This window comes from Durotheca rogersii, assembly GCF_024521655.1.
Source record: "Durotheca rogersii strain YMJ 92031201 chromosome Unknown GGS23scaffold_7, whole genome shotgun sequence".
Classification (NCBI taxonomy): domain Eukaryota; kingdom Fungi; phylum Ascomycota; class Sordariomycetes; order Xylariales; family Xylariaceae; genus Durotheca; species Durotheca rogersii.
The window spans coordinates 1,398,922-1,424,882 of NW_026251238.1; the positions used below are offsets into that span (position 1 = coordinate 1,398,922).

Genomic DNA, 25,961 nt, shown 5'->3' on the forward strand with positions numbered 1-25,961 from the left:
CCCTCCTCCCCCTCTGCCCACCTACCTATCCCGGAGTTCGGCCGACGTGACGACGATGAGAGAGACGAATGCTTCCACAGACGACCCCTTCCTGCCTATCCATGGACGGACGCGTATTGCCGACCGCAACCAGTTCTGCTGATTAAAAATATACCTTTTTATTGTTTTTATTATGATGATCTCTTCTCGCGGAGAAATCGAGGGTAATGCGTAGCTAATAATGGGATGCGCGACGAGACTAACCAGAGGCTGTTCGGTGAGAAAGCAATAGAAACAAACGCCAGCACCACGGGACAAACTCCGATCTTCGACCGCGTTTCTCGGTTGGTTCCTTAAAGCTGCTGCTGGATCGTCAGCTTGTGCTAAGCGGCATGTCGGCAAGCTTGTCGATCTGCCGCGAACCATATCTACATGAATCGAGCTGGCATCGACGTGAAGCCAATGGCAACGGCGCAAAGCGACGCATCGAGTCCATCCTCGTACCAACAGTTCTTCGTTGCCGCATCATGTGTTTCGCGGCTCGACGAAAGTACAGGTATCTACAGACGGATGCGTGGCCGACTCCGTGAACCCATGCACCACCCCCCCCCTCTCTCGGGACAGCCTACCTGACTGCCTTGTTCGGCGTCATGCGATAGGGTCTTGTCATTGGCCTGCCCGTCAGCACAGGCAGGGGGGATCGACCCGGCCGCGACCGCTGGCGTCTTTACCCAGCCTACCAACCTGACTTAGTACCACGCAGCAGCACGAACAACCGCCCTCAGTAACTGTGTAGGATGCGCTGGCCTAGGACCTCTCTACAAAAGCCCCGCCGCTCCCTCGAGCCGCAAGCCTTGTGGAAGATGTCTTGAGTTTTTTGCTATACCTCGCAACTGCTCCTCTCATGTCTGCTGGATTTCCCATTTTCATCTCAGCTGTTCCCCAGACGCATAGACATTCTAGACTGCGTGGCCCTTTTTTTTTTTCCTTTTGAAAGAACCTAAGACCGTCTACCGTCGGCTCGCGCTCCAGCCGCCGGGATGAACTTGGCATCGCCCACCACGAGCACGTCCACAAACCGGGGCGGTCGTCCCAAGGAGTGGACAGAACCTCGAGCTCGAAGGTTGGTGCGGCTGTACATATATACGAGACTCCCTTTAGAGCTTATACTGAAGCTCTTAGAAGAGGGTCTCTGGAAGCCTGGGTATGTATAGCCTCTCTGGAAACGTCTGTACGAAAATAATGTTGCTTACTTGTTTTGTATTGCAGAAAGGTATGTGTGAACCGCATGTTGAGCTCCGAAACTATTCTCACCTCTCTTGCCCTTCCAATACCATTCTCCCCCACAATTGTGTATTATGGGCGAATACAGAATCTAGGAAGGTGGTGGGGAGGCGGGGGAAGAGAGTGATGAAAACGTGGTATTCTCATAAGTGGTGCTAATAAAAGACAAGGATGCCGCCAACAAGGTGAAAAACTCGCTCCTCGGGAATGACCCTCGATGGATCCGACCAAAGGACGAGGAAGATGAGAAACGACGTCTCGCATCCTTGAAGAATAGTCGACGAGATACCCGGCTTCGCTCCCAGCAATCCGCCAAGGATCACGACGACGCCCACCTTTACGGATATCGCGATGACGATAGCCTAACGCTTGCTCAATCGCACCTAGACTCCTACGAGAAGTTCGACATCCACCCACCCATGGGGCACATGCCGCAAGAGACGATAGACCTGACGGTCGACATCGGGGTCGGGGTTCCCAGCAGCGGTCATGACTATCCTAGCAGCCAGCGGTTCGCTCCGTTTATTCCAGGCGATGCCGACGCGGCTCGCCGAGGCACCGGACTGACCAATTCTACCGAGACCAGCGTGAGCAGCAGCTTCCGGACAAAGCTCTCTACCATCCCGCGGGATCAGGTCAAGGGGGCTTGGCGCGTCTTGAAACGATACACTCTCCCCAAACACCACGACCTAGGAGGGCGGGGCACGCCCTTTTTTCCTACCGAGCCGCCTGCCCAATCTGCCCGCAGGGAGTCGTATAACTTCGGCGGATCAAGTCTCGACTCGTCCTTCGCCGGGTACGCCGTCCCGGGCGACTTCCTGACCCCGGACGTATTCGTCAGGGCAAGCCGCTGTGACGTTCAATCCATATCGCACAGGACAAAGACGTGCTGGTGTCGGATTGCCGACCAGCTGCGCGGGGTTCAGAACACTTGGGCGTCTAGTAGTCGCTCCGTCTCCTACAACATTTCCGACAACGTCTACCAGAGCATGGACGCCTTCGGCAACACAGCGTTCCATTTCCTCGCCGCCTCAGAAGGGCCGCATACCCGCTTCGTCGACCTCATCACTCAGGCACTGGCGTACCCGCACTTCCCGGTCCGTGCTGCAAATACGGCTGGGCAAACCTTCCTCCACGTGCTGCACCAGTCATGGTTTGATGACGAGTCCTCCCTCGACGGGCTCCTCCACGTTCTTAAGGATGCCGGTTTCGACCTCCTCGCAACGGACGTCTACGGGCGCAGCTTCTTCCATCTCCTTCAGAACATGAAGCAGGGCTCTGCCAGGGTCCCGTCACATCTGCTCGACTGGGGCCTGCTCCGCCGTCGGGACGCCTTCGGTGTGAGGCCCATGGAAAGTCGACCGGTGCCCGCCCCCTCCACCTTCGCTACGCAGGGGGCGATGCAGCTCGACGTGCCCTCCATGTCCGAGGAGGAGTCCCGAATCCGATCACATTACGAGCTATTGCGCATCGTCACCGACGCCATCAAGGTCGACGACAGCCTCGCCAGCACAGCCCCACGGTCGGAGGACGCCCGGGGGCGAAACGCGCTCCACTGCCTCGCGGAGGTCGAGCTAGAGCTCAGCCGCATCCAGGACTCGACACACCACGACGGAGGTAGCAGCGCTGGCGGAGGCAATCAGCGGCAGCGCAAGCGAAAATTCAAGGAAGAGGACGAGGACGTCTCCGTCACCAGACTCGAAGGCGGCGGCGATCACCAGCACCCGCAGGAGCCGTACCGATCTGGCAGCAAGAGACTCGACTACCTCGAAGGGCTGCTGCACGCGGGCATCGACCCGAACCACTACGACGGGTCCGGGCAGACGCCGCTGATGGCGTTCATCCGGTACCGAGGGGAGGACTCGCGGGCGGACAAGGAGGAGATGGAGCGGGCGGTGCAGATGCTAGTGGAGGGGGGCGCGCGGCTGGAGCAGCGGAACGCGGCGGGCGAGACGGCGCTGCACGTGGCGGCGCGGTCGGGCAAGAAGGTGGCGCTGTGCAAGCTGCTGCAGCTGAGAGCGTGCCCGCACGTGCGGGACGGGCGCGGGGCTTCGGTGCTGGCGGCGATCGACGACCTCTGGGAGCACACCGAGGGCGACGGGGCGCTGACGGCGCGCCTTGAGGCCTGCCGCGCCGTCTTCGCCAGCCTCGCGCGCGGCGCCACCTTCGAGCCCTCGGTGTTCCAAGAGTGGGGGGTCGCCAGCCCAGCCGTTCCGCTGCCGGGACAGACGCGGTAGTCAGTGATGCTGGCGAAGGCGATGGTGACGAGAGATGTATTGTGGTTGCGTGTTCGGACTGAGCGTTTCACCCTCCCCCTTTCTCTCCCTCTCTCTCTCTCTCTCTCTCTCTATTCTCGGAGGGGTTTCGATATCTCGAGTTCTTGTCCATGATTTTCGGTCTGTCGTCAGGTTGATACCCTTGTACAGCTATGCATATACATTTGTTTTCGGCGTTCTGGGTCTTTTCTTCTTTTCCTCTACTTAGATGGGTGGGGTTTCGGGAAGGCGGGGGAAGCGGGTCTTAGAGTGGGAGAAGGGCGGGGGAAGAGACGAGACGAGAGGCGGGACTTGTCATCCTACTTAGCACATCGCACACCCATGCGCACCCGGAGTGCGGCCCGATAGGTCAGACAGGCGAGGAATGCAACACGACCAAAGAGAAACGCAACGGATTATTCGTAAATCGAGCTGTGACGTGGTTGGTGGTGATCCCTCCCTCTAAGGCGGTACTCGAACGGTGCGGCGCTGATATAAGGCGAACCGGGGCGAACTACTGGTGGTTGGGAGGGTGGGATATAGGGTGGAATCGAGTAGATACCTAAGGTATGTCAGCACCTAAGTGGGCCAGAGACCGTTGCATCGGTACCACGCACCCAAACGGCGGGGGCAACGGGTCGATGGCGGCAGCTAACGTACTCTAATCCCCTTCAGGTATGCGTAGGGGGCAGGGGTAGACCTAGGCTACGTAGGTAGGTAGGTATATTACCGGGGCTGACAATCTTCTTCCCTATACACGGCGCGAACCACGCTACATCGAAGCCGCTCCTCTTGTGCGATCTCACCGTGCGCTCGCAGCTCGATCCGGAAAACGACTGGTTGTGGGCGTGGTGGCTTGGTTCCATTCCATTATTGGTACCCAAAGGTAGGATCTAGATCGGACATTGGACCTATCTATTTGTCCACTGGGTAGGAGGTAGCTGGAAAATCGGCGGTTTCCCTACTCGCCTTAGGAGACCTATCCCAAGACATGCAACGAAGTGCTGAAGGCAGACAAGGTCGAGGCGAAGGACTGGGTGGTGCGGTGACATTGCCGACATGTACTTACGTATGCACGTACACACAGGCATAGGTAGGGATATACTTCGGTAGGCATGCAGGGCAGGGCAATAATACGAAGAACCCCAGCATCCCGACCAGATAACTCCCCAATAATGTCTGCAGCGCCTGGACACGGAAGCCGAGAGAACATCGACATACCTCAGGCGCCTCTGGGCATGTAGGTATAATACAGGCATCCCGCAGCGAGCATGGCGTACCCGTCATGTTACTTGTTTCCTGCACGTGCTGTTCTGTATAGGTAGGTATTACCTACCTAGGTAGGCGGTAGGCGGCGTGTTTTGGTAGAATTGTTCGGGACATCGATGCCTACCTCTCTCGTTATAATATCGCTGCTAAGGGCGCGGCCAGGTGGCTGGATGAATAATAAGCCTGCGAGGCCCCGTCGGGCGAAATGGGAAAAGCTTCGTGTTACCAGAGAGTATTTGACCCTCCCTGCCAGTCTGGAGGCGAGGCGAGGCGAGGCTTACCTGCTGCGTTCGTCCCCACCTAACCCTGTCTTTCTACCTACCTACGTCTTGTTTTTCTACCCTCTGCTACCCCCCCTTCCCTTTCTTTGCCCTTCACTCCGTTTTCCATCCCATCCAGCCAACCGCCACGTCCGCCCACGACACCGCCCATCGCTTACGAGGTGTGCCGGCATAGGCGGTGTAAGGGTGACGCTGCATAGGTACATACCCAAGGTAGCACACATGTACTCGAATAGTCGTGTCACACCTTTCGCGTACCAGCTACGTGCGTCTCCCCGCCTCGATGCCGGCGTCTAATGCTGCTCCCCTGGTTATGGCGTCTTCGGGTCTCGTTGCAGAGGTTCCGGGCCGAGGGCGATGGACCAGGTGGGGGATGAAGCGATGAGCCAGACAGCGTGTCGTGGGAATGACGCTGTTGGAATGCTACCCTTGTTCTGTCCTTTTTTCCGTTCGTTGGAGTAGAGGGCGGGAGCAGAGGAGGGGAATGATTCGTTCCAGCCTTACTCGGATTGTCCGCCCGTCGGCACGCGCTCTCATTGACAAGGCCAAAGTTCGGCTCGATAATACCCGGCGTTGTGGTGTGCCACGATCCCGGCCGAGATAAGCTCTCACTGGCCGCCGCACGCCGCCGAGATGCGTCGCTTCGTCATATCTCGAGCCGATTCCTAGGATTCGACAGCGGCCGCGCTCCGCGGTAGGTACGTGCAGCCATGTCCTCGTCTCATGCATTGCATCTCACGTGCGATGCTACCACGGCAGAGGCAGACTGACTGACAGTCTACCCACCCTAGGATTTTACATGGTTCCGATGACGAAAAGGGGGGGGACCGACGGTGATCGCCCATTCCTAGTCGCATCCGCCAAGGCGCCCCGTTGTTATTTCCACTACCGCCAACCCCCCCCCCCCTTCAGCACTGCTAGACTGTTCGCAGCTTTGATGAGCGACGAGACGAGGGGGGTTCCCTGTCCCTATTTTTATAAGAAGCTGGGGAGGCCCTCGCGGTAGACGGCCCTGCATCCGGTGCCGGGGTGTTGCCATTTTTGGATGAGCCAAAAAAGCTGATTGGCTGTGGCCGGACTAGCTGAGTGGACAGGAGGCTGAGCGACTGGCACTAGCCCGATCTGCTATCGTCCCTCATCTGCTATTATCATCCCTCCTGCACTCTCTCGTCTGAGGAGGCTTCATAACGCAAGGCACACTGCCCCTCTCTGGCTTGGGCCGGCGCACGATAGCGGCTCGTATACACGCTAGAAACTCCTACGGCGGGAGGCAGGAATAGGGAATATCCTCCGTCGCTGCTCGGGACCGACATCGCTGACGTTGGCCTTGGCTAACTCAAAGACCCAGGTGTACTCTTACCTTCGTCTCATCTGCTGATCCGTGTCGTCGCTCGGCCTGGCGGCGCCGGGTTGTTTTGCTCCAAGGTTCTCAGTCGGGTCGAGAATGGGTTGTCGCTCGGCTCCGGCCAATCCAGCGTGATGCATGCCGCGTTCGCAATCCCCTGCCTAGCTTGTGTTACGCGAGAGTGTTGTCTCCCGCGTCTGCCTGGGTAGGTATGGCTGGAAATCCCATTCGTTGCGCGTGCATATGTCCGCATGGGGAACCCGTAATTTCGGACGCGACGGCGTGGGAACTGGATGAGAGCGGCTAAGGTCCGTGGTGTGGTGATACTCCCCCCTTCTTACCTGACCTTAAAGCCTTACCTTACGATCCGTGTATGGTTGCATCCATTACCTGGCTTGCCCGATGCGGCCCATCAATAGTCGGACCGGCCTTCCTTTCTCTTAATCACCGTCTCGCAGCCTCGGTTTAGATATCGCTTGCAGTCCTATTGGCGGGCAGCCTAGTGTTTGGATGATCCCATGACGTGAAGGCACTGCAAGTCCTACAGCCGGGCTATCGGGAGACGAATGTGTTCTTGATGCCTAAGGAGAGAGTGACGGGAACCATGATCCCCCGAAAGGTCACGTCGGCAGACGCCACAGGTTGGTGCTAGAGGCACTCTAGTCTATCCATCGTCATCGTCACTATTATCGAGGAGTTACTTCTAAGAATATCAAGACCCCGCAAGCATATATCAGGCATATATTACCGAATGCTGCTGTTGCATGTTATGCCCTTTACGTTAATTCGTACCTACCATAGGAGGGTAGGTACATGATACTGTATTAAGAGCCGTGGCCCCCACTAGACCGTTAGGGAATCGCAGGGAGTGCCGGGGGGGTGCAGCTCGTATGCAACTTCTTTCGCGCCTCCGGGCATATCTTCCTAATTTGGGTAGTTGGTAGCAATAGGGGAGTACGTCTAACGGACTGGACTTTCTGCTCATGATAACAGGGGGGGGGGGGGGGAGAAGACGGTCGTGGCTCTTGTAGAATAAGCTTAGGGACCTAGGCAAGGGAGATTCAGATCCGGCCCCGGAAATCTCGATACGGCGTCCATCTTGCGAACCCCGAGACGTTGGATTACAGGGCGACAGGCCGGGCGGGACGCGATCCGTATGGGTGAACATGGACTTGCTAGCCGACGATATCTATGACCAGATGTCTGGGACACCACCGCTGTCATTCTCGGCTGGGGGACGGGGAGAGAATGTGCAATCTCGCGGCTCGTGGAGGACCGTGCCCTGCGCGTAACAGGTGAAGTTAGGCTACCAAGCATAATGCACGATGCCCAACCCGCCAGGCCCTTGAGCGATTTCATTTACCGCACGGTGCAGATAGCCTCCTCAAATGGATGGCTAGTAGCAAGAACGGAAGGGGGGGGAGGGGGGAGAACTAGTTCCAAGCAACGTGTTGACCGACGGGTTCCGCGTGTTGACTACCCTCACCGTACGCCTACACTCAGCCTATCTTAGACAAGCGAGCACGCGCTCTCTGTGGGAGCAGCTCTTGACCAAACAAGCTATCCGAGGCGTAAGCCTACCTGCTTGATGGCACAATAGCACGTAGTAAGGTGGGTATGTGTTGGCAAGTTGAAAGCACCCATTTCTCGAAAAGGCATCACGGCCGTCGGATGAGCACGCCAGCTCGCGTGCAGCATCCGCGGGATACCCTAGAAGACACGGATATCCGATAATAGATCCCCATTTCGTTTAATCCAACTATAGGCTTAGTCGTGGCACAGAGGCATCGTCGGTTTGGGGGCACTGTTCAGCCTGGCAACAAAGGAAGGAATTTAGTTCCCGCGCCTCTAATACCTACAACAAAAGGCCCCTGTCTCTGGCCGATCTTCTTGGGTTTGTGGGCCCTTTATCACCCCTGTCCCTGCTTGTGCCACATGTCATCATGCGCACCCTTACCTACCTACCAGTGAGCCCGGAAGACGAAGCCGTTTTGTTAACGACCTCCTGTCACCCCAAGTCACGACCCGGTAGAGTATGTACATCTATTACTTCGAGCTAGAACATCCATGATGTTCAGTGCTGGAGTGAGATTTGCGCCCCATTGGACTCCACGGCAGGCTGAACTGTTTCGGCGAGAGGTGCGCCTAGGGTCAGAGTTGAGTGGTGGTCCGTCAGAGTTGATTCGATTGGAGATTAGCATCCGAAGAGGATTTGCCAGAGCCGTCCAGCAAATCGGTGTACGGCAAAGCACTATTTTCCCAAGAAATGATTCGGTGACACGCTCGACTTCCGCTTTCCCCTGTCTATAGAAGGACAAGAGGCTACTCGGGGTCCCAATACATTCCGGATCTCAAGCCAACCTCGTCACAATTATCATTGATCGGTCGAAAGGTACCCAAGGCACTGTCGCCTACACACTACTTCACTCCGAGGCACCTATTGTGTACGAGAATCGACATTCCCTTTTGTATTTGGTAAGTTACCTAACCTCCCAGCCCCCTCCTCCCTCCCCTTCCTTTCTCACGAGGGCTTTGTAGGCTAGGTGGAGGTAAACGTATAGTGTAGTACCCTATCTAAGGTCGTCTGCGTACGCGCAGACGGTTTATACATAGGTAGTAACAAACGTGGGCCTGATTACTCGCTCATCAGGTTCCCCTAAATTCTCCCCCCCCCCCCCCCCCTCTCCTCCAAGTCTCTTTTTCGTTCAGCAACTGCCCCTAGTGGTGGTGAAGTCCCGCAAGGAAGAACAAACTCTTTCCAAGGAGAGTAGAGTTGCCGTTAATTTCGTCGGTTTTTAACAAAATATTGCGACAGATGAGTAGGAGATGTCGGCGATGGGTGCGTGTAGTCTATTATTAGGGGTCCAGCCACAAGAGCAGAAGAGCGCAACCCCATATCGACAACGACCAAATCTAGTTTAGATCGTTTAGGCCGTGTCGCGTTGCACTCCATCTTGTTGGACAACTTGTTCGTCGTGCTCGCTGAGTGCTTCTTCAAGTTGGTCGATACAACCCTGGATCTTAGATCGGCGGCCTGCTGCTAGGCCCAGAACGAAGGGGACGCTGTCTTCCCATGGGAGCTGGCTAAGGTATCGCGCAATTTGTGGGGATATTTTCTTGGCCTTTCTAGGGGATGAGATCCCGCTTTCGTGGTGGGAACTATTATCGTTGAGAGCTCGCGGCATGGTGTCTTACGTGAGGTGCTTTTGCGGGATGGCCGAAGGAGCTGAAGGATGTTCCGTAAGCGATGAACGGGTGCTAGAGCAGTAGCAGGAACCCGCAGGCCTTGGTTTGGAGGGTGTTAGAACTGCAAAAAAAAAAAACGGGGGCGGGTTGAGAAGCTGATGATTCCTTCCGGAATCGCAAACTATATATACCTTGTCGAAGGAAAGTTCTCGGAAACAACTACGGCCCAAAGGTGGAAAAAGCTACGTATGCCAAGCGTCTCTCATGCCCGGAGCAAAGCATCGGCCTCAGCCGTCTCTATATCGCAGAGTCATCAAGGCATGTGCGGTTATCACGGGTAGTCTATGTGTTGAGAAGACACGTCGCGGGACAGAGGACTGACGGTCATCGGCGTGATTCATGCCGAGTCTTTAACGTATACCTATGACTTCTTTGCCCGCCCTACTATCCCGAGATTCGACCTCTACCCAGGCATGCATACACGACACGGGCAGCAGCGCTAATGAATGCGAATCAATAGAGGCAAGCCCCTGGGGCCCCTGGGAAACTAAGATATCACTACACGTCTAATACATCCGGCCTCCCGACAAACGAGTGTTACCATCACAAGCGAGAAGGAGCTACAGCCCGTTAGGTTAGGTTGACCTCCGGTATATGTATAGTATATTACCCATGCCTATGCCTCCGCCTCGTCGAGACGTTCTAGCCGTTGCTACTGCTTGCTACCCAGCTGAGTACATACTATTGACCCCCCGGGCGCTGGGGGGACACAGAACTCCAAGTCCAGTTATGAGTTCGCCAAGAGGCATTCTGTTCCATGCGTTTGCATTTTTCATACCTGGAAACAAGCAGAAGAAAAAAAATCTAAAAGGTTCATATATTTACTTACTCTATTTACTTGACGTCCGTTGCTGTATGCGGACGGAGTGGTGCGGAAACAATTCATGCCCGTTGTCATCGCGTCCGGGTTGTTTGTTTATTCCCCCCCCCCTCCCTCCTCCTCCTCCCCCTTTTTTTTCCCTTTTCGTTCCGTCCTCTCTTCCCGTATCCCCTGCTTCCTTCTCTTCCGCTCTCTTTTCCGTGAGATACTTCTCGAGATGGTTGAAATACGGGTAAAATTATTGATTAACCGTCCCTTGTTGGACTCTCTTTACATCTCTTTTTTCTCGGCACCTTGTTCCTGGAATAAGTTAACCGACGTTTCCTCTAGTAGGCAGCAATATCCTTAAACAGATTTGCATTTTAAGCCTTGTAGCTCGACACGCATTGGAAGCTGGGCATGCTGGCGGCTGTTATTTGCGTACTCCCCTCCCAACCCTCCCTTCTTTCCCTTCCCGTTAATATCTACTCGACTCCCTCCTCCACCCCCAAGCCAGAACCGCATATAGTCCCGCGATCTGTTGTGTAGCCCTTCGCTGACGCCCCTTTCACATGGACGGTCGATTTCAAGAAAGAGGACATCCGCACAACCCTTCCGGCGCTGACATATTGCAACCCGGAAGACCCATCCAGGTCGTTGGAGATGGTGTGGATCTTCGCACAGCCCTCTAAGTTATTCTTAACCAATCCATCCAGTGCCTTATTCCTACCTTGCTCAACCATGCCTTATCCTGTTGATATTGACTCTACCATAATACCACTTTGCGGACGGCCTCTTTCCCTCCCTGGAGAATATGGAGTGGTATCTATCGCTCGCGCAGTAGCGTAACATCGTCTAGGAGTGCAGCTAATAAGGTAGGCGATAATACGTCTAGGTGTCGGTTCGACGAGGCTCACTAGGTCTCCATGTGTTGGATGAGCGTGGACGATCCCTCCAAGTGCACACGCATCTGTCCAATGATGAATCAGTCCTAGAATCCATCTCGAAGCAGGCTACCTTGACAGCTAGGAAAATCGAGGCCTCCACAAGGGATGAGGTGGCCCTCGGGTCTACGTGGTCATACAGTGGCCATTTCTAGACTGATGCATACGCCTTTCGATGTCTGTACGGGCCGAATTTGGCCACCGTTGGTTCCGCCTCCAACGCCTCTGCAAGGTGAAAAGAGGCAATCGGATGAAAGCGTTAGCAAGAGTAGGAAGCAGAGAGAGAGAGAGAGAATAGTCCACGGAGATGAGATATGCGCGTAAGCACATGCCAGCGTTCAAACTGTTGACGGCGGTTTTAGCAAATGACATAGGACTCGTCTTCATACCTCGCCGATACCCTATCCGGCCAACACCCCCCCCCCCCCCCTTTTCCGAAAGAGCAAGCCCAAACGCTGTCCAACACTCAGACGGCACCCAGAGCCTGCCTGCCCCTTGCTATCTCCCCCCTCCCCTCCTCCTCGCCTAGAGAAATCACAGGAGAAACCGCGCCTGGTAGCAGCGCCATTGCGTGAGCACGATCATGTATATGAGCCGCTGGTACACCGCCGCCTGCGGGATGCCCTGGTACCCGGGAGGGCCGCCAGTGCGAAAGGCCGCCCTCGCCGCCTCCCGCAGCGCGTCCTCCCTTGCGTACTCCTCCTCGCGCCCGCCGCCCCCGAAACTCTCAGGCGCCCGGCCCGCCCGAGCGATTTCCGCTCTCCGCCGCTCCTCGCGCCGCCGCTCCCCCCGCTTGTCCAAGAACACAAACTGCCCGGGGATTCCCGGCTCGAGGGTCTGGGCGAGGAAGTGGAACGGGGGCGCAGGGGGCTCTGAGCCTGCTCCCTGGGCTCCTCCCTCCTTTCCCTCTCCCTTATCGTCGTCGTCGTCATCCTCTTCTTCCTTATACTCTTCGTCCTCTTCTTCCTCCTCGCCCTCCTCCTCCTCCAGCGCCGCCCGCAGCGCCTCCCAGCTGGCGATGTTGGCGTCGCGGCGGGCGATGTCCTCGCGCAGGAGGGCGCGGGTGGCGGCGGAGGTGCGCGGGGCGGCGGCAGACTTGGCGTCGCCCGCGTTCCAGACGCGCTCGTGCAGGATCCAGTCGTCGAGGCGGGCGGCGAGGGCGGCGGCGGGGAGCCGGGCGCCGGGCGCCGGCGGCGACGCGAGCACCAGCTTCGTGTGCAGCGCGCGCAGGTACTTGAGCGCGAAGGCGGCCAGCTTGGCCTGCTTCAGGCGGCCGGCGCCGGCGCCCGCCACGCCGTCGCGCGCCGCCCGCGCCCGCTGCTCCTCGATCCCGGCCTCGAGCGCCGCCAGCACCCCGTCGCGGCCCGCCCGCGCCGGCGGCCCGGAGCGCGGGTCGTAGAACCGCGCGTGCGCCTCCCCCAGGATCGCCACAAAGTCCCGCCGGTACGAGCTCAGCATCGCCTCCCGGTTCGCCGCCGTCGGCGTGACGAGCTGGTCCAGCGGCCGCGCCGCCACCCCGTCGAACCTCGCGTCGCTGTAGACGTCCTCGATGTCGGCATCGGCGTTCTTCATGTCCATGCTATAGCCCCCATCGGTTCGCCGTCGCTTCGGTGCTCGGCCCTTCGTTCGCCCGGACCGTCCGGATCGCTTCTTCCGCTTGGGCGCAGGTGGTTTCTGGGATTTCTTGGACGCCCGCGATGGCGGTTTGGAGGCCTTCGGCGTCGCTCTGGCCCCCATCGCTTTCCTTATCCCGGCCCTCTGCTGCCTGGTGAGGGTCCCGCCCAGCTGTAATATAACACTATATACTCCCGGCCGCACTCCTTCTCCGTAGAAGAATCTATCGTCATCAGCTGCGTAATCGACGTAGGTCGGACGTCTGCTGTCGTCAAACAATCCACTCGGTATTCTTGCCAATGTCACCGGCAGACCGAGGCCCAAGAAGGCATCCTCGAGGATCCGCTGGGATTCCGCGACGAAAAAGCGCCGCTCGCTGTCGCCCCACCTATCGTCGTACTGGAGGTCTATGAACGCGTTGTACGCCTTCTGGAACTTGTCGCTGTTGATAAGGTCTTTATTCTTCCAGGCCGCTTCGCGCTTCGGCGCGAGGTCGGTAACCAGCCAAGTCATCCTCTGGATATGGGTCTCGATGGCGCTGTCGAAGGAGACGAATGGCTGTCGGGACAGAGCATCGAGCTGGGATAACAGCTGGCTGTGGAATCCATTGAAACTCATTAGGGCACTCGCATTCTGCTGGAGATATATGCGACATGCCTCAAGAAGCTCACTGCCTCCGTAGATGAGACGCATAATACCTTCATCCGCGGTTGACGGCTTGGCCAGTTCTCTAGATACCCCGCGCAGAAAGTCGTGTGTTCTGTTGTAAACCATCAAGAAATACGGCGGGCTAGAGTGCAAGTTCTCAATTTGATAATCCTTGAAGCCGTTCGCAACTGCGGTCTGGAGTCGCCTGAGTTGGTTTGCCCAGTGAGTGTATCGTACGGTTGGGTTGGAGTCGGTCTCTATCGCCGGGAGGGGGATTAGTATAGGCTCCATCTCCATAGGTGTGCCGACTTGTGGCGTAGGTGTAGATCAGGTTAGTATGGTGATCCAATCTTCGATCAGAATGATGACAACTCCGATTGGACTAAACCAAACCAAAACGACTGGGGAAATTTGAAGAAACGTGGTGTTTGGTGAATCGTGTCCATAAATCATAGATTAGGAGGCAGCGAAAGATGCCCTACCGCAAGCCGCAAGCGTCTCGCTAACAAAGACAAGCGGAGACTAACAACCAACCTGTTATGATATTCAGTAAATGCATTCATTGCTTGTCGATACGGTTCGAAACAGTACCTATCTGTCTTTGTCCTCGATCGAGTCATCAACAACCGCCTACATGTTCGAATATGGCCGTATGCGGGGTTCCTAGAAATTGTTAGGCTCTGCTTGTAGGCTGTTTCTTTATTTCGACTTGCGCTTCTATGGATCGCCTTGGGGTGCCTTCTGCTTCTTAATTCCATTTTAAACTCGTCTCTCACCAGCCAACATTGTTTACAATGCTTTCCCCAAGGTTATCTTCGCTGGCATCTCACGCGTTAACCAGGTAAATCTCTTAGTTATCTAGGTAGTACTACGGCTGTAACTATGACGGCGATAGAATCCCCCGAAGACCTGTGCGAGTTGAGGGCTACGGAAGATAAGGGACTGGGCCTTTTCGCGACTCGGGATATCCAGGCTGGCGAACAGGTTATTTTAGACAGGCAGATTCTCGGATGCCGGGATTACCCCGATCTGGCGCAGCGTACATTCGAGGCTATCCGGGAGTTCGACAAGCTGAGCAAATCTGACCAAGACGACTACTTGTCGCTATACTCGTGGCAAGAACCGACGGTAGTGGAGGAGCTACGTCAATTGTTGGCCGGGCCGACCCACGGAGCGATACCCCTGGATCAAATCGAGCCATCCATACGAGTAGTAACGATCCTGCGATCCAACGGTTTCCAGCAATACGAAAACAGGTTAGGAGAAGACGGGGAAGTTGCCTGGGGTAGACGTACCGTCTTCCCATGGGCAAGCCGATTTAATCATTCCTGCGACCCGAATCTGGTCTGGTCGACGAGTTGGGTGCCGGGGTACTGGCAAGCCAGAGCGAATCGGGACATCGAAGAAGGCACCGAGCTGACCATCAGCTACGTTCCCGCCGGCTTGCCGCATGAAGAGCGCCGGAAGCAGCTCAGCCGGTACTGGGGATTTATCTGCGCCTGCGACTTGTGCGAGAGATCCGATTCGGCTGTCGACGAGGAGACTAAGGATGCCCGACAGACGTTACAAGAAGGTTACGAGCAGGAAGGAGGGACCATAGCGGTGCAGCAGGGCACGAGTGAAGAGATAATTACGAGGTACGAGCGGCGCATACAGATACTAGATCAGCCTCGATCGTTGTCACAGCTGTATTTCGCGTAAGTATTCGCTCTCCATCCCGCCAGCCGGATTCAGCATGCTAACACTGTGGACAGGTACTTGGACGCGGCGGATTTCTGCCAGCATCTTGCCGAGAACAATTCCAAAGAAGAATTGGCGCATCTCGAGGAGCGCGTACAGCTACTGGAGCAGGCATATGCGACGGGAGTGCAGGTCTGGGGCCCCGGGGACCAGATGGTTCTCGACACGGCATGGCACATCAAGACGTTGAAACAAAGACTCGGCAAAGCAGGGGTGAGCGTGTAAGCTAGAAGTATCGATACGCCAGAAAATGACTTCTGCATAACCCAAAGTTGTGGTTTATCACGTTCATGCTGCGTAGGTGGTTCTCCATAATAGGATCCCATTTCCTGTGCTCTTCGTATAATATCGAGGTATCTCGTCTCAACTCGCACTTACGCATAAAAGCTTGCTCCAAGCTTTTCGGCTCGGGTCTGGCACTCATCAGCTATGGATCGAGCTGCAGAAGTAATAGTTATGAGACTGGTTTCGTTCTCCATCGCTTTCCAACGCAAAGTCGATGCTTCTCTCTCCTCCACCTTCCCTTCTTCTCTTTATCCCTGACAGCCTCTGTCGCTCGCTCCAAATAGGCTTTCCTCCTTCTATTACTCTTTCAATATCGAGATGGAAATTCCTGCAGCGGCGCTTAAGGAAAGCAGCACATACCTACGGCGTGTGTTTAGGTCGCACAGGACAGCGAGTTCCGGGCTCGGTGCATACCACGTGTTTAATTTGGCTTACGTGATTGAAAGGATGGCTGGAAGCAGGGGAGAGTGCAGCTATGTTGAAAAAGAAGGTTGATAGCCGGTTCTGGGAGCATCACAGTTGCTGGCGGCCGGAGCCCGATATTGAGAAGGGGAGCTACGTCTTTTATCACAGCGACCTGGGCCAGCATAACGTCATCATCGTCAACCCCAAGACACTCGAAATCAACGCTATCATCGACTGGGAGTATGGTGGCCCCCGGCTGGGGTGGTTCGAGCAGCGGTGGCTCTCTGCTTTCTGTGCCGAAGTAGAGATGCACCACCTACTATCGCCGAAGGAAAAGCTAGGCGAGTAGTTATAATTCTTCCACAAGGTGCCTTTAGATAATGCTACCTATAATACATTTATTCATCTTCCTGAAACACTCTTCAGGAAGACCAATGCCGCCAGTGAGGCCACGAGATCTCCCCCAAAAGGGCAAAATACACCGAGACAGAGCACCAGGCAGGGTTGAATAATATAGAGGTACCCGATCAATGTGTACAAACGAAGCATAGCAGCTCTAGGTAGGCGATACGGCAGCTTTACGGAAGTCCCAGAAGGAAATTAAATATAATATTATAGGACTGCAAAACATTTTGCGGCAAACTAGTAAGCGCCGAAGAAAAATCTGCTCTAGTTTTCTAGCTATGGTCCCCTCCACATTCATGGCCTGCACAAAACCCTTTTAACCAACCTATCTTCCACTACTTCTTGTGCATCGATTACTACAATTTACGGCCGACATGTTTTCCTTCAAACTAGAGCATCCGTCTACACCATCCGCGCACCAGCTATAAATGTCCTCGAAGCGCCGGGCGGCAAGGCAAGGTTCGGTAGGGAGAGACGACGACTATCCTATGTTTCGATGAGCTTTGTACGCAATATGACACCGCATTTGTCACAATTCGCACGCAGCCACATGCGACCGTTCAGATCCCGTCGACATGATACAATCGGCCCCATTCTAATAGTATACTGTACATACAGATGCCTCTACGATTAGGGTAAACACCTCAAAATGGACTATTGCCTAGGCGTGAGCTATCGACGTGCTATAATATATTATAGAACGAAACTTTCACTTAACCTAGGAATCACAAATACTTTGTCCCACGAGAATCTCATCTTGATTGAAAAGCTCAAATGGCAGTAGCCTTAACAATATAGCAGTAGTCTTCTGAACTTTCTGATTTTAGAGGGATTTCCGTACGAGGAATAATATAATCTTAAGACTGCTACCATTCGAGCTGCCTACTAAAACAAAGGTCGCGGGGAAGCTTATAGCGGAGATCAAACTAGAGCTGAAGTAGCTGAGCTGGATGGTGCGCGTGGGGTATCTTAGTTAAGAAGGCTAGTTAAATTGGACTCTCTATCTCAGTCAACCATATGGAGCCTTTAATAGTTCCCTATAACCAAACGATCAGCTTCAAGTCGTTTTGAGTCATCCTGGAATGACCTGGGAGAGGGCCTAAAAATGCTCCTTCGGTTGCACTTATAGTTATTCCTACCTCACTGGGGCACAGCGGCTTAACGCTTGTGTCAGAGTGTGTAGCGCCGGTGCGGTGTCCACAAAAGTAACCCGAAATCACGTGTATTCTTGTAGGAGCACAATGACTGGATTCGTTTTCTATAATACGGTGAGGCTGCGAGGTTCTATTGGTAAGGACGAGGGCTGGCACGCAGCACTGGACCAGATATGTCGTGTGACATATTACCCTCTTCGATACCATATCATCCACGGGGGTCGATGCTGGAGTGGGCAGGGTGTTCATTTGTTCGCACCACCATCATGACTCCGTGCAACGGCGGGAGGGTGGAGCTTTCTCCAATTGACCGGTTCCCTTCCCGCTCTGCCCAAACTCGCGTTGCCAGCGGTGCTGGCGCTCGTCAGCGCCAAGTCGCGACAAGAGTCTACTCGGGCCTTGCCGTTATTGCCAAGAGACGGGCCAAGTAATGCTTAGGCCAGACAGACCTGCCGTGTTTCTTGTGTTATCCAGATTCTGTCAGGGGTCTATCCCTATTGCGGCTCTTAGACGTTGTGCACCCCAGATTAACTACAGCCGGATCTCAAGTCGCGGCTGTAGTCCCGAAGACCAAGGGTGTGCTCGATTCGGTGTGCCAATCCCTCACCTTCTTAACGCTTGTTCGGTGTCGTCAGTTAGGTTAGCTTTCTATCGGTGAAAATGTTGATATGCCCTGCGGCCTGAAGAGGTGGATGTGAACGCCTAGGACGCTTAGTCCAGTTGTCTTAATATACCTACGTGACAGACGGGAAGTCATATAGGTGTATATGCTCCAGCTAAGAGGGGGTAGGGGGTTCTGCATTTCCGATTAAACTAAATGGAGGGCGCAATGAATGTATGAGGGGTAATGGTATTTGCTCATCTGGAGGAGTTCCGTTGGGGATCTCAATATTTGCGTGCGGTAACTGATATAGGCCTGAAAGACGCCAAGGCCAGCGGATTGTAAAGAGTTGTAATCATAGGAACTTCAACTAGAGACTTAATTATGAGGTTATCGGGGATGGAGGCCCATATTTTCAGCTGATCGGGATAATCGTGCCGTTCATAGCACATTTTACTCCCGCCGTAAGAGAAGGATCAAATTTCTCGGAAAAGTCGGCTCGAGGTCACCCGCTTCCAGCTACCGGGAATCTCAATGGGCTAAATGTCACGACTTACTTACTCATGTCGCGACTCAGCGGTAAACTTCTCTCCAAGGCTGCTCTAATAGTAGCCCGCGCGGAGGCAATTAAGCGAGTGCTCTACCTACTTACGTAATGATTAAGACCCAGCCAGACAAAATAAATGGCTGCAAACTGCGCCCTGGGAGCGGTAGAGAGAGTTGATGGAGGAGTGCAAACACACTTGAAGTGTCGGCGACTGCCTACTGGGAGGCGCAGGACGGACCCGGAGGCGAAGTTATCCGTACATTGGTACGAATTTATGTTGACGACCGGTTCGATGACTTGCCGAGAATCCCGTGCGCCGGCAGAGACCCCCCGGGGGGTTTTTTCCCTCATCCTCTACCGGACTGCGAGCATCAGAAAGCAACGGCTCGAGTCGACACTCTGAGGAGAAGATACCCAGGGTCCAACCTAAGGCTTGTCTCGGCTTCGCACACGCGACTGTCTTCCCAACAGCGCATAGTGCTGCTAAGGAGATCGTAGGTCGGGACAGCAGAATGCTCCTAGGACGAACAAGCAGCTTTCATAGATGTGCATACGCGGGCTGCACAGTGTAGAATAACGATTACTACGAGTTGGATGCGGCTCGGCATGCTGCGAGAGTACCCGAGCGAGTGTGGTGCCCGAGCCCATCCCTGTTGGCTCGAGGCGGTTTGACGATTGGCCATCTGAATCGTACCAGGACGCAGATAAAGCGAGAAAACTTATCCGCGTGCCCGTTCTTTTTTTTGGGGGGGGGGGAGGCTTGCCCGCCAGTTCGGAGCCGAACAACTAAAAAAACTCGCAAAAGTCACACCAAGTCTCACGTAGGGGAGCGATTCATAAGAGGTAGGGTTGCAACAATATACCAGGCAGTTGTCAGATGCTTAACTGGATGTCTAACTAAGCTCGATGTTGGGTGAAGAGGCGGGGGGGATGGGTGCATATAAAGAGGTCCGGGTGCTGACCACGATATAACTGGTGGGAGGTATTCTCCCCTCCTTGGTTACCTGTAATCATGCTCTTCCCATGTCTGGCTGTTGGTGACAAACGGCGGCGGCATCGAAGGAAAAAAAAAAGAAAGTAAAAAACAGGTGATCGTGGACGCTGCGTCGACCAGCCATCGTCTTAAAAAGGACATGGCACCGCAGGCGAAATCCCGCATGATGGCATACACGACAGGTTGGTAGGTAAGGAAGCGATCTTAGCTGACGTATCAGTTTGCGACTCGCATACTACGCAGTAAGTACGTATACCTGCATACGTATGCAGGTATACATGTACATACAATGCCTGGGTAGATAGCTACTTGCATAAATGGCCTAAGTAGAGATCTCCCTCCCTCCTATCACGTTCGAGGGGCCGAAGGTTTCTGTAGGTAGGCAAGTGCCTAGGTAGGATAGGTGTTATCTTATCGCATTAGACTATACAGCTGTTAAACGTGCTATTATGGCGATGGAGTGCAGCCCGTCAGGTTACCTCTATTAGCCAAGGTGTGATCGATCGAACCCCCCCCCCCTAGACAGCGCGGCGTCCACTTATAGCCGGATTAATTCTACGCCCTTTTTGAGATCTGGGCACGCGGTACGACCTGCCTGGCCCTTGTATGTACATACATACGTAGGTATGCATGTACCCGCGGGTTACCTCTCTGACGGGGAGCGCCTCGAGAGGTTAGGTACCTAGCCTAAACCTATCCGGGTATGGCAGAGGTACCCGCCCTTTTCCCAGCCTGCTTTTCCCACCCCTTCGTTCGCCGTCGAAGATACATGTCGCAGGTAACGGGGCGGGCACACGCACACACACTCTCTGGATATATATATTTAAATTTAACCTTAAAACCGCCCAAGAGCGCGGTGGCAGTTGAGATGAATCCGTCCGACGATAGCCTATACCGGTACGTTGTCCCCCCAAGGCGGGACACGACGCGGACAAGTACCTCTCTAGCGCGCGCAAGGCAGAGTGGAGGGTTACGTAAGCGAGCAAGTCAAAGCTTTTGTCGGCTGTCTTGGACCCTACTGCTGTATCTACCCGTCGTCGCGAATTCGCCAACAACAACTTGCCTGGCGTCCCGACCGAATCCCGCAACCTCGTCCCGTTTATAAGGAGCCAGTCCAGGCCTGCGTCGACACGGACAACGGCAGCATGTGCTGTGTAGACTGGTGTCTTACACTGTAATTTACACGGCTCTACGCACGGTTTCGGCCTGTGCCGGACAGCCGGGCTAGCGCAGAGGGCTGTGTGCCGGGAAACCGATCTGTCCAGCGAATTTCTTCAACCGTCATACTTGGCGTCCCAGCAGCAGTCGGTCGCAATTCCACACGATCGACCCTCTTCTTACATACACACATCCATCCGTGCCTCTCTTCCGGACTCGCCATACCTTACATACATACAGGCCTGCCAGCCCGTCCCCCCAGCGTCCCAATACACCTCGCCCCCGTGGCCGTCTTCTCGCATCTCAATACCACCACCTCACCTTCTCCCCGTATCCTGTCTCTCTTCGACGACCAGGCCGTCAAAGATGCCCAATTCCTCCTCTTTCTTCGCTCCATGCACTCCATGAGTAACCTCTCTCGCTCTCCGCCCCCCCCTCCAGCCTTGCTGCGTCTGCTCGCTGCGTCGCTCATTACGCCATGTGTGCATCTCACGATATCGAGCTGGCCAACGCCGGCAACCACCACCGAAGCAGCCACCGTACGAGTCTATGGCGCGGCCGGGGCGCAGAGCGCAATCACCGCTTCCCCGCGATGCCGTCGCGCATCAAGAGCGCGGGAGGGATCGGGCTGGCCTCGCTGCCCCTCGAGCTCCAGTTCCTCGTCATCTCGCAGCTCGACCTGGTGAGCCTGGTGGCGCTGCGACAGACCAGCGCTCTGTACCGCCAGATCATCACCGCCGAGGTCATCTGCAGGCAATTCATCGTCGATGGCCAGCCAGACCCCGACCTCAGGAGCTGCTGCGTCGACTGCCTGTGTATGCCGGGGCTGGATCGCTTGATGGTGGATACGACGCGTGAAAGCCACCCGTGGCGGTCCATCTGCTTCCGCTGCTGGCGCGCCCGCCCCAACCAAGACAGCATGCGCAAGCATTGGCCGCTCGTAGAGATGGTCAACGGCGACTACGGCTACGTGTGCCAATTTTGCACCTGGCCGGTCCACAACAGCTCCGCCGGCAACCGCTCCAACCAGATGCACGCCCCTTGCCGGGTGAGGCGGCTCGTCGTCCTCCTCATGTGGCTGATCATGGCCATCATCCAGTTTGGCCTTGGCATGCTGGCCCTCGTCCTCGCTTGGACCACCTACCGAAGCCTGCCAACAGTGCTGATACCCGCCACGGTACGGCCCTGCCGTCCTCCCTCCCCTGATTTCGCCCCTTTGCCTCTCTCGCGTGTTCGCCGTCTAATGTCCTCAAAATTTCTAGATCGACTTTGGTCTAGCGATGGTTGCCTTGTGTGTGTTTTTCATCCGCATCAGCACTAGCAACGATCGCACATACATACAAGCCCTCGCAACCGAGCTGATAATCACCATCATCCGCATCCCTCCCGTCACCTACACGGCGCGTGAAACCGTCATTTCAGAGAGTAACCAAGGCGGCCCGCTCCCCAAATTTGGTTTCGGCGTCTTTTTAATTAACCTGTAAGTGTCCACACCCCTTTCCTAGATACAGGCACCCAAATGCTCCCCCCACCCAAAAAAAACCTTGCAATACTAAAACCATCATTTCCTCCGCCGGCAGGATCTTCCGCATTCTAGACTTAGTCGGATACAGCTTATTGAACTGCGGCTACGACCCGCGAAACATTTTTCTGTCGGGCTTGCCTCTGAGGAAAAAGATACTATACGGGTTCTGCACATTCATGGTGTGGTTCGCGTTTATCCCATTTTAAAAACGCTACATTTATAATGAATAAGATATCCATTTGGCCATGGTACACGAGCAAGCGGTAAGGGGAAGCAGCAACATTAGAATTTATATCCCATCACGGACATGAGATGTGGCCGCTTAACGCAATGAGAAGAAATTTCGTGTTTTTTTTTCTATCGACCTTTGTTGGCCGTATCTCTGGATGGTGGGAGGCTGCGCCCAGAGTGCACCTGTGTATGCGACATCCTAGCGATGAATCTCAACGGAGTGAACTAACACGGAGAAGGGTTGGGGCATAACTATACAAAAGGGATAACGTCAATACCTGTGAGGCAAACTTGAACCTGATGCCGAATCCCCCGTAATACTGAGACGGGTATCCAACGTGTGTAGGTACGCACTGCAGGGCGCAAAAAGATGGACGGAGGAAAGGGGGGGATAAAGACACGACTAATGACGTGGAAATGATCACAAACTCGAGAGAAGATCAGGATGTTTACAGGCCTGTGCTCGCGGGGGTATAGTCAATAAGACATATACAGTTGTGTATATAGACATGAGGGTGCGTGGATACGCCCAGAAGACCGGCCACTCTTATGTACTTTTGTAGACTGCCCTACAAAGTCCATAGGTCTCCTGTTGAGTTCATCACACCTAGCTGTGCTGCATCATGTGCGGTCGAGTCTTGCACTTAATATGGGAGAAATATGAGAAGTGACGGCAACCATAACGAATTGTGCATAGCAGATACCATGGATAGAACATGCGTATTTAAAATATAATTAAGCCATAGTCCGAAATGGAAGGGATATTACGAAACGTATTAGTATTAAACAGTAGAAAGCTTGCTGGTCTCCTGGCTTCTCTGCTCTTACCAGGTATCGGCGGCACAAAAAGGACCGTGGTATTAAATACGGCGGTAATGTATAACCACCGGGTTAGGGATGTTACTATACTCGACCAGCTCGTTTTTCATCCTAATATATACTGCATACAGGTTAAGGGGTAACACGGATTCTTCTGTGCTAAGGTAACCACGCCGATACACCTTGATGTAGCCTCTATTATACATGCGGGTGCGTCTCTTCATATATAACCTGAGCTATCCCTCAACAGTCTTTCTCATTTTCAGAAATAATATTATGCGGGAGGGATGTCCTTGGGTTTTCAGCACGCATGGTAACACAAGGTGTAGCCTGTGGAGTTCGGCCTGGAGTGAGTGTGAAGGGCTTGGTTATGTGTGTTCGCAGGCTCAGCGACGGTAGCTATTGATAAGCCTTAATAGTGCAGCGTCCATATACCTATTAGACATGAATCAATAACTGGAGAAAAGCGCGCGTCCACCCAAGAGGGGTTAAGATATCAGTCAAGGGCTTGGAAATATGCTTACGCAAAGAATACTGTGTCACAGTGGAACGTCGTAGGATCTAGATAGAAAGTACTTCCTGACCGCGGTATCTTCGAGGGGGCAAAGCGATGCGACGCGTTTCAACAGGCAGTAGGAAGTTTATAAGCCTACCTAGGTATGCATGTAGGGGATGGAACAACAGCCTAGCATGGACTCGAGCCAGCCACCTTCCATGTTTCCAGAGGTTAACGTAACGATGGTAGGGTGTACTGACCACGGCATCACGTACTTCACTGACCCCCCCCCCGCCCCCTAGAAAGGGGGAGGGGCGGACGTCACAAACGCGTCGGTGCCGCCGGTGACCAGCGCCATCAGCTGCACAGCAATACCTTACTGACGATTCGTGCCAGCCGTACAGCATAGAAGCGAATCTCAAATGATTACTTACTAGCTGCTGTGCCCACTGCGCTATAGACCCCCCGCCAGATTCTCGGCACGCTAACCCAGCACAGCACCAAGGCTATTATAGTAACACTCCTGGGATGCTGGCACGCTCTGTTATCTCCTTACGCTAGACCCGTGCCAACGCCTCCTACGCGGACCGCTGCAGCCTCGTCTCGCTCCAAACATCCATCAACCTCGCGGCGCGCAGGGCCATAGCCCTCGCCTCCTCAGACGTCGCCTTGGGCGCCTGCTCGCGGAAGCGCCTGCGCCAGAAGTCCCACCGGTCGCGGGTCAAGCCGGCCACGCCGCGGAGCAGCGAGCCGCCGCGCAGCACACGGCGGCGCTCGTCGGTCAGCGGCGGCGGGGGGCCGGCGGCGAGCGCCTCGACCAGGATCGGGCCCGCGTACTCGATGTAGACAGCGGCAGCGGCAAGGTCGCGGTTGAGGGTGGTGGCGGTGGCGGTGGCGGGGGCCGCCGCGTCGCCCTCTTCCTCGAGCGCGTCCCGCAGCATCCAGATGGCCTGGTTCTCGAGGCGCGCGACGCCGGCGCCGACGAGCCGCGCCGAGAAGGCGTGGAAGCGCACCCAGGCGACGTCGGCGCGCGCCTGCTCGGCCGCGTCGGCGGACGGCTCGCGCCCGTTCAGGCGCTCGCGGAGGGCGGCGCCGAGCACAGGCAGATCGGCCCAGAGGCGGGCCTGCTTACAGCATTCCCAGAACCGACGCAGTCAGCGCGCGGCACCAGAAAAGACAGAGAGGCGTGCGGCAGCGGGGACACATGTCGGGGAGGGGGGACTTACATCCCACACGGCGACCCCGGTGTCCGGCAGCAGGGTCAGCTCCCGCAGGACGCTCACGACGCGGTCCTGGGCGGGGTGGTCATGGGGGACCTGCTCGGCGACGCCGACGACGCTGTCCCACAGGCCGAAGAGGAAGCCGTCGTCGAGGGACCGGCCGCTGTCGGTCTGCGCGAGCGTGAAGCTGGATATGGCGGAGGCGGCGGAGGCGGCGGAGGCGGTGCTGTCGGGGCGGAGGTACGGGGCGAAGATGCCCAGGACTTCGAGACCGACGAGGGTGTGCCCCTTGGCGTCGTTCGCGCGCAGCTCTAACTGGCGGGCCATGTCTCTAGACCCAGGGTGTGGTTCGTCCGCGCGAGGGGAGAAGAGGGCGTGCTGGCGTATGCGTAATGCGCGACAACGCAGAGCGGGCGGCGCGGCTGCGGGATGGAGGAGATGTCGCATCGGCGTGGCGTGGCGTTGGGTGCACGGCGGCAGCCCACCAAGTCCACGCTCCCTGAGATGTATGTAGGTACCACGTAGCAGGCAGATGCATGCATACCTTACCTAAGGAGTGCATAACACGGCCTGCATTAGCCATGCCGCTGCACGGACGAACTGCGACTTTCTTTCTCCTTGGCGGCAGAATTATCTGCGGGCGGCCACATTGCATTAGAGGTAAGTACCGAGATGGGAACCTATGTGTACATACCTACCTAGGTACCTAACGTACCT

At 55.4% G+C, this 25,961-nt stretch overlaps 6 protein-coding genes across 6 annotated transcripts; 4 read left to right on the forward strand and 2 right to left on the reverse strand.

Moving 5' to 3' along the window:
* Nucleotides 1–1,019: 1,019 nt before the first annotated feature.
* On the forward strand, nt 1,020–3,500 carry GGS23DRAFT_604595 (ankyrin; the record flags this gene model as incomplete). The annotated part of the gene is made up of 2 exons (XM_051519622.1): nt 1,020–1,187; nt 1,434–3,500. The coding sequence occupies 2 exons, from the start codon at nt 1,020–1,022 to the stop codon at nt 3,498–3,500; spliced, it is 2,235 nt and encodes a 744-aa protein (XP_051373087.1).
* Nucleotides 3,501–11,913: 8,413 nt separating this feature from the next.
* On the reverse strand, nt 11,914–14,015 carry GGS23DRAFT_620214 (uncharacterized protein). Its single transcript, XM_051521080.1, has one exon. The coding sequence runs from the start codon at nt 13,959–13,961 to the stop codon at nt 11,937–11,939; it is 2,025 nt and encodes a 674-aa protein (XP_051373088.1). The 5' UTR covers nt 13,962–14,015; the 3' UTR covers nt 11,914–11,936.
* Nucleotides 14,016–14,437: 422 nt separating this feature from the next.
* GGS23DRAFT_564089 (uncharacterized protein) lies at nt 14,438–15,667 on the forward strand. Its single transcript, XM_051516129.1, has 2 exons — nt 14,438–15,361; nt 15,419–15,667. Exons 1-2 carry the CDS (start codon nt 14,547–14,549, stop codon nt 15,627–15,629), a joined length of 1,026 nt encoding a protein of 341 aa, XP_051373089.1. The 5' UTR covers nt 14,438–14,546; the 3' UTR covers nt 15,630–15,667.
* Nucleotides 15,668–17,992: 2,325 nt separating this feature from the next.
* Nucleotides 17,993–18,424, forward strand: GGS23DRAFT_496961 (uncharacterized protein). Its single transcript, XM_051514440.1, has one exon. It carries the CDS (start codon nt 18,084–18,086, stop codon nt 18,309–18,311), a length of 228 nt encoding a protein of 75 aa, XP_051373090.1. The 5' UTR covers nt 17,993–18,083; the 3' UTR covers nt 18,312–18,424.
* A 2,880-nt stretch (nt 18,425–21,304) lies between these two features.
* On the forward strand, nt 21,305–23,019 carry GGS23DRAFT_496977 (uncharacterized protein). The gene is made up of 3 exons (XM_051514441.1): nt 21,305–22,130; nt 22,216–22,433; nt 22,534–23,019. Exons 1-3 carry the CDS (start codon nt 21,432–21,434, stop codon nt 22,682–22,684), a joined length of 1,068 nt encoding a protein of 355 aa, XP_051373091.1. The 5' UTR covers nt 21,305–21,431; the 3' UTR covers nt 22,685–23,019.
* A 1,583-nt stretch (nt 23,020–24,602) lies between these two features.
* On the reverse strand, nt 24,603–25,571 carry GGS23DRAFT_596014 (uncharacterized protein; the record flags this gene model as incomplete). Its single annotated transcript, XM_051518414.1, has 2 exons — nt 24,603–25,148; nt 25,251–25,571. 2 exons carry the CDS (start codon nt 25,569–25,571, stop codon nt 24,603–24,605), a joined length of 867 nt encoding a protein of 288 aa, XP_051373092.1.
* Nucleotides 25,572–25,961: the final 390 nt, after the last annotated feature.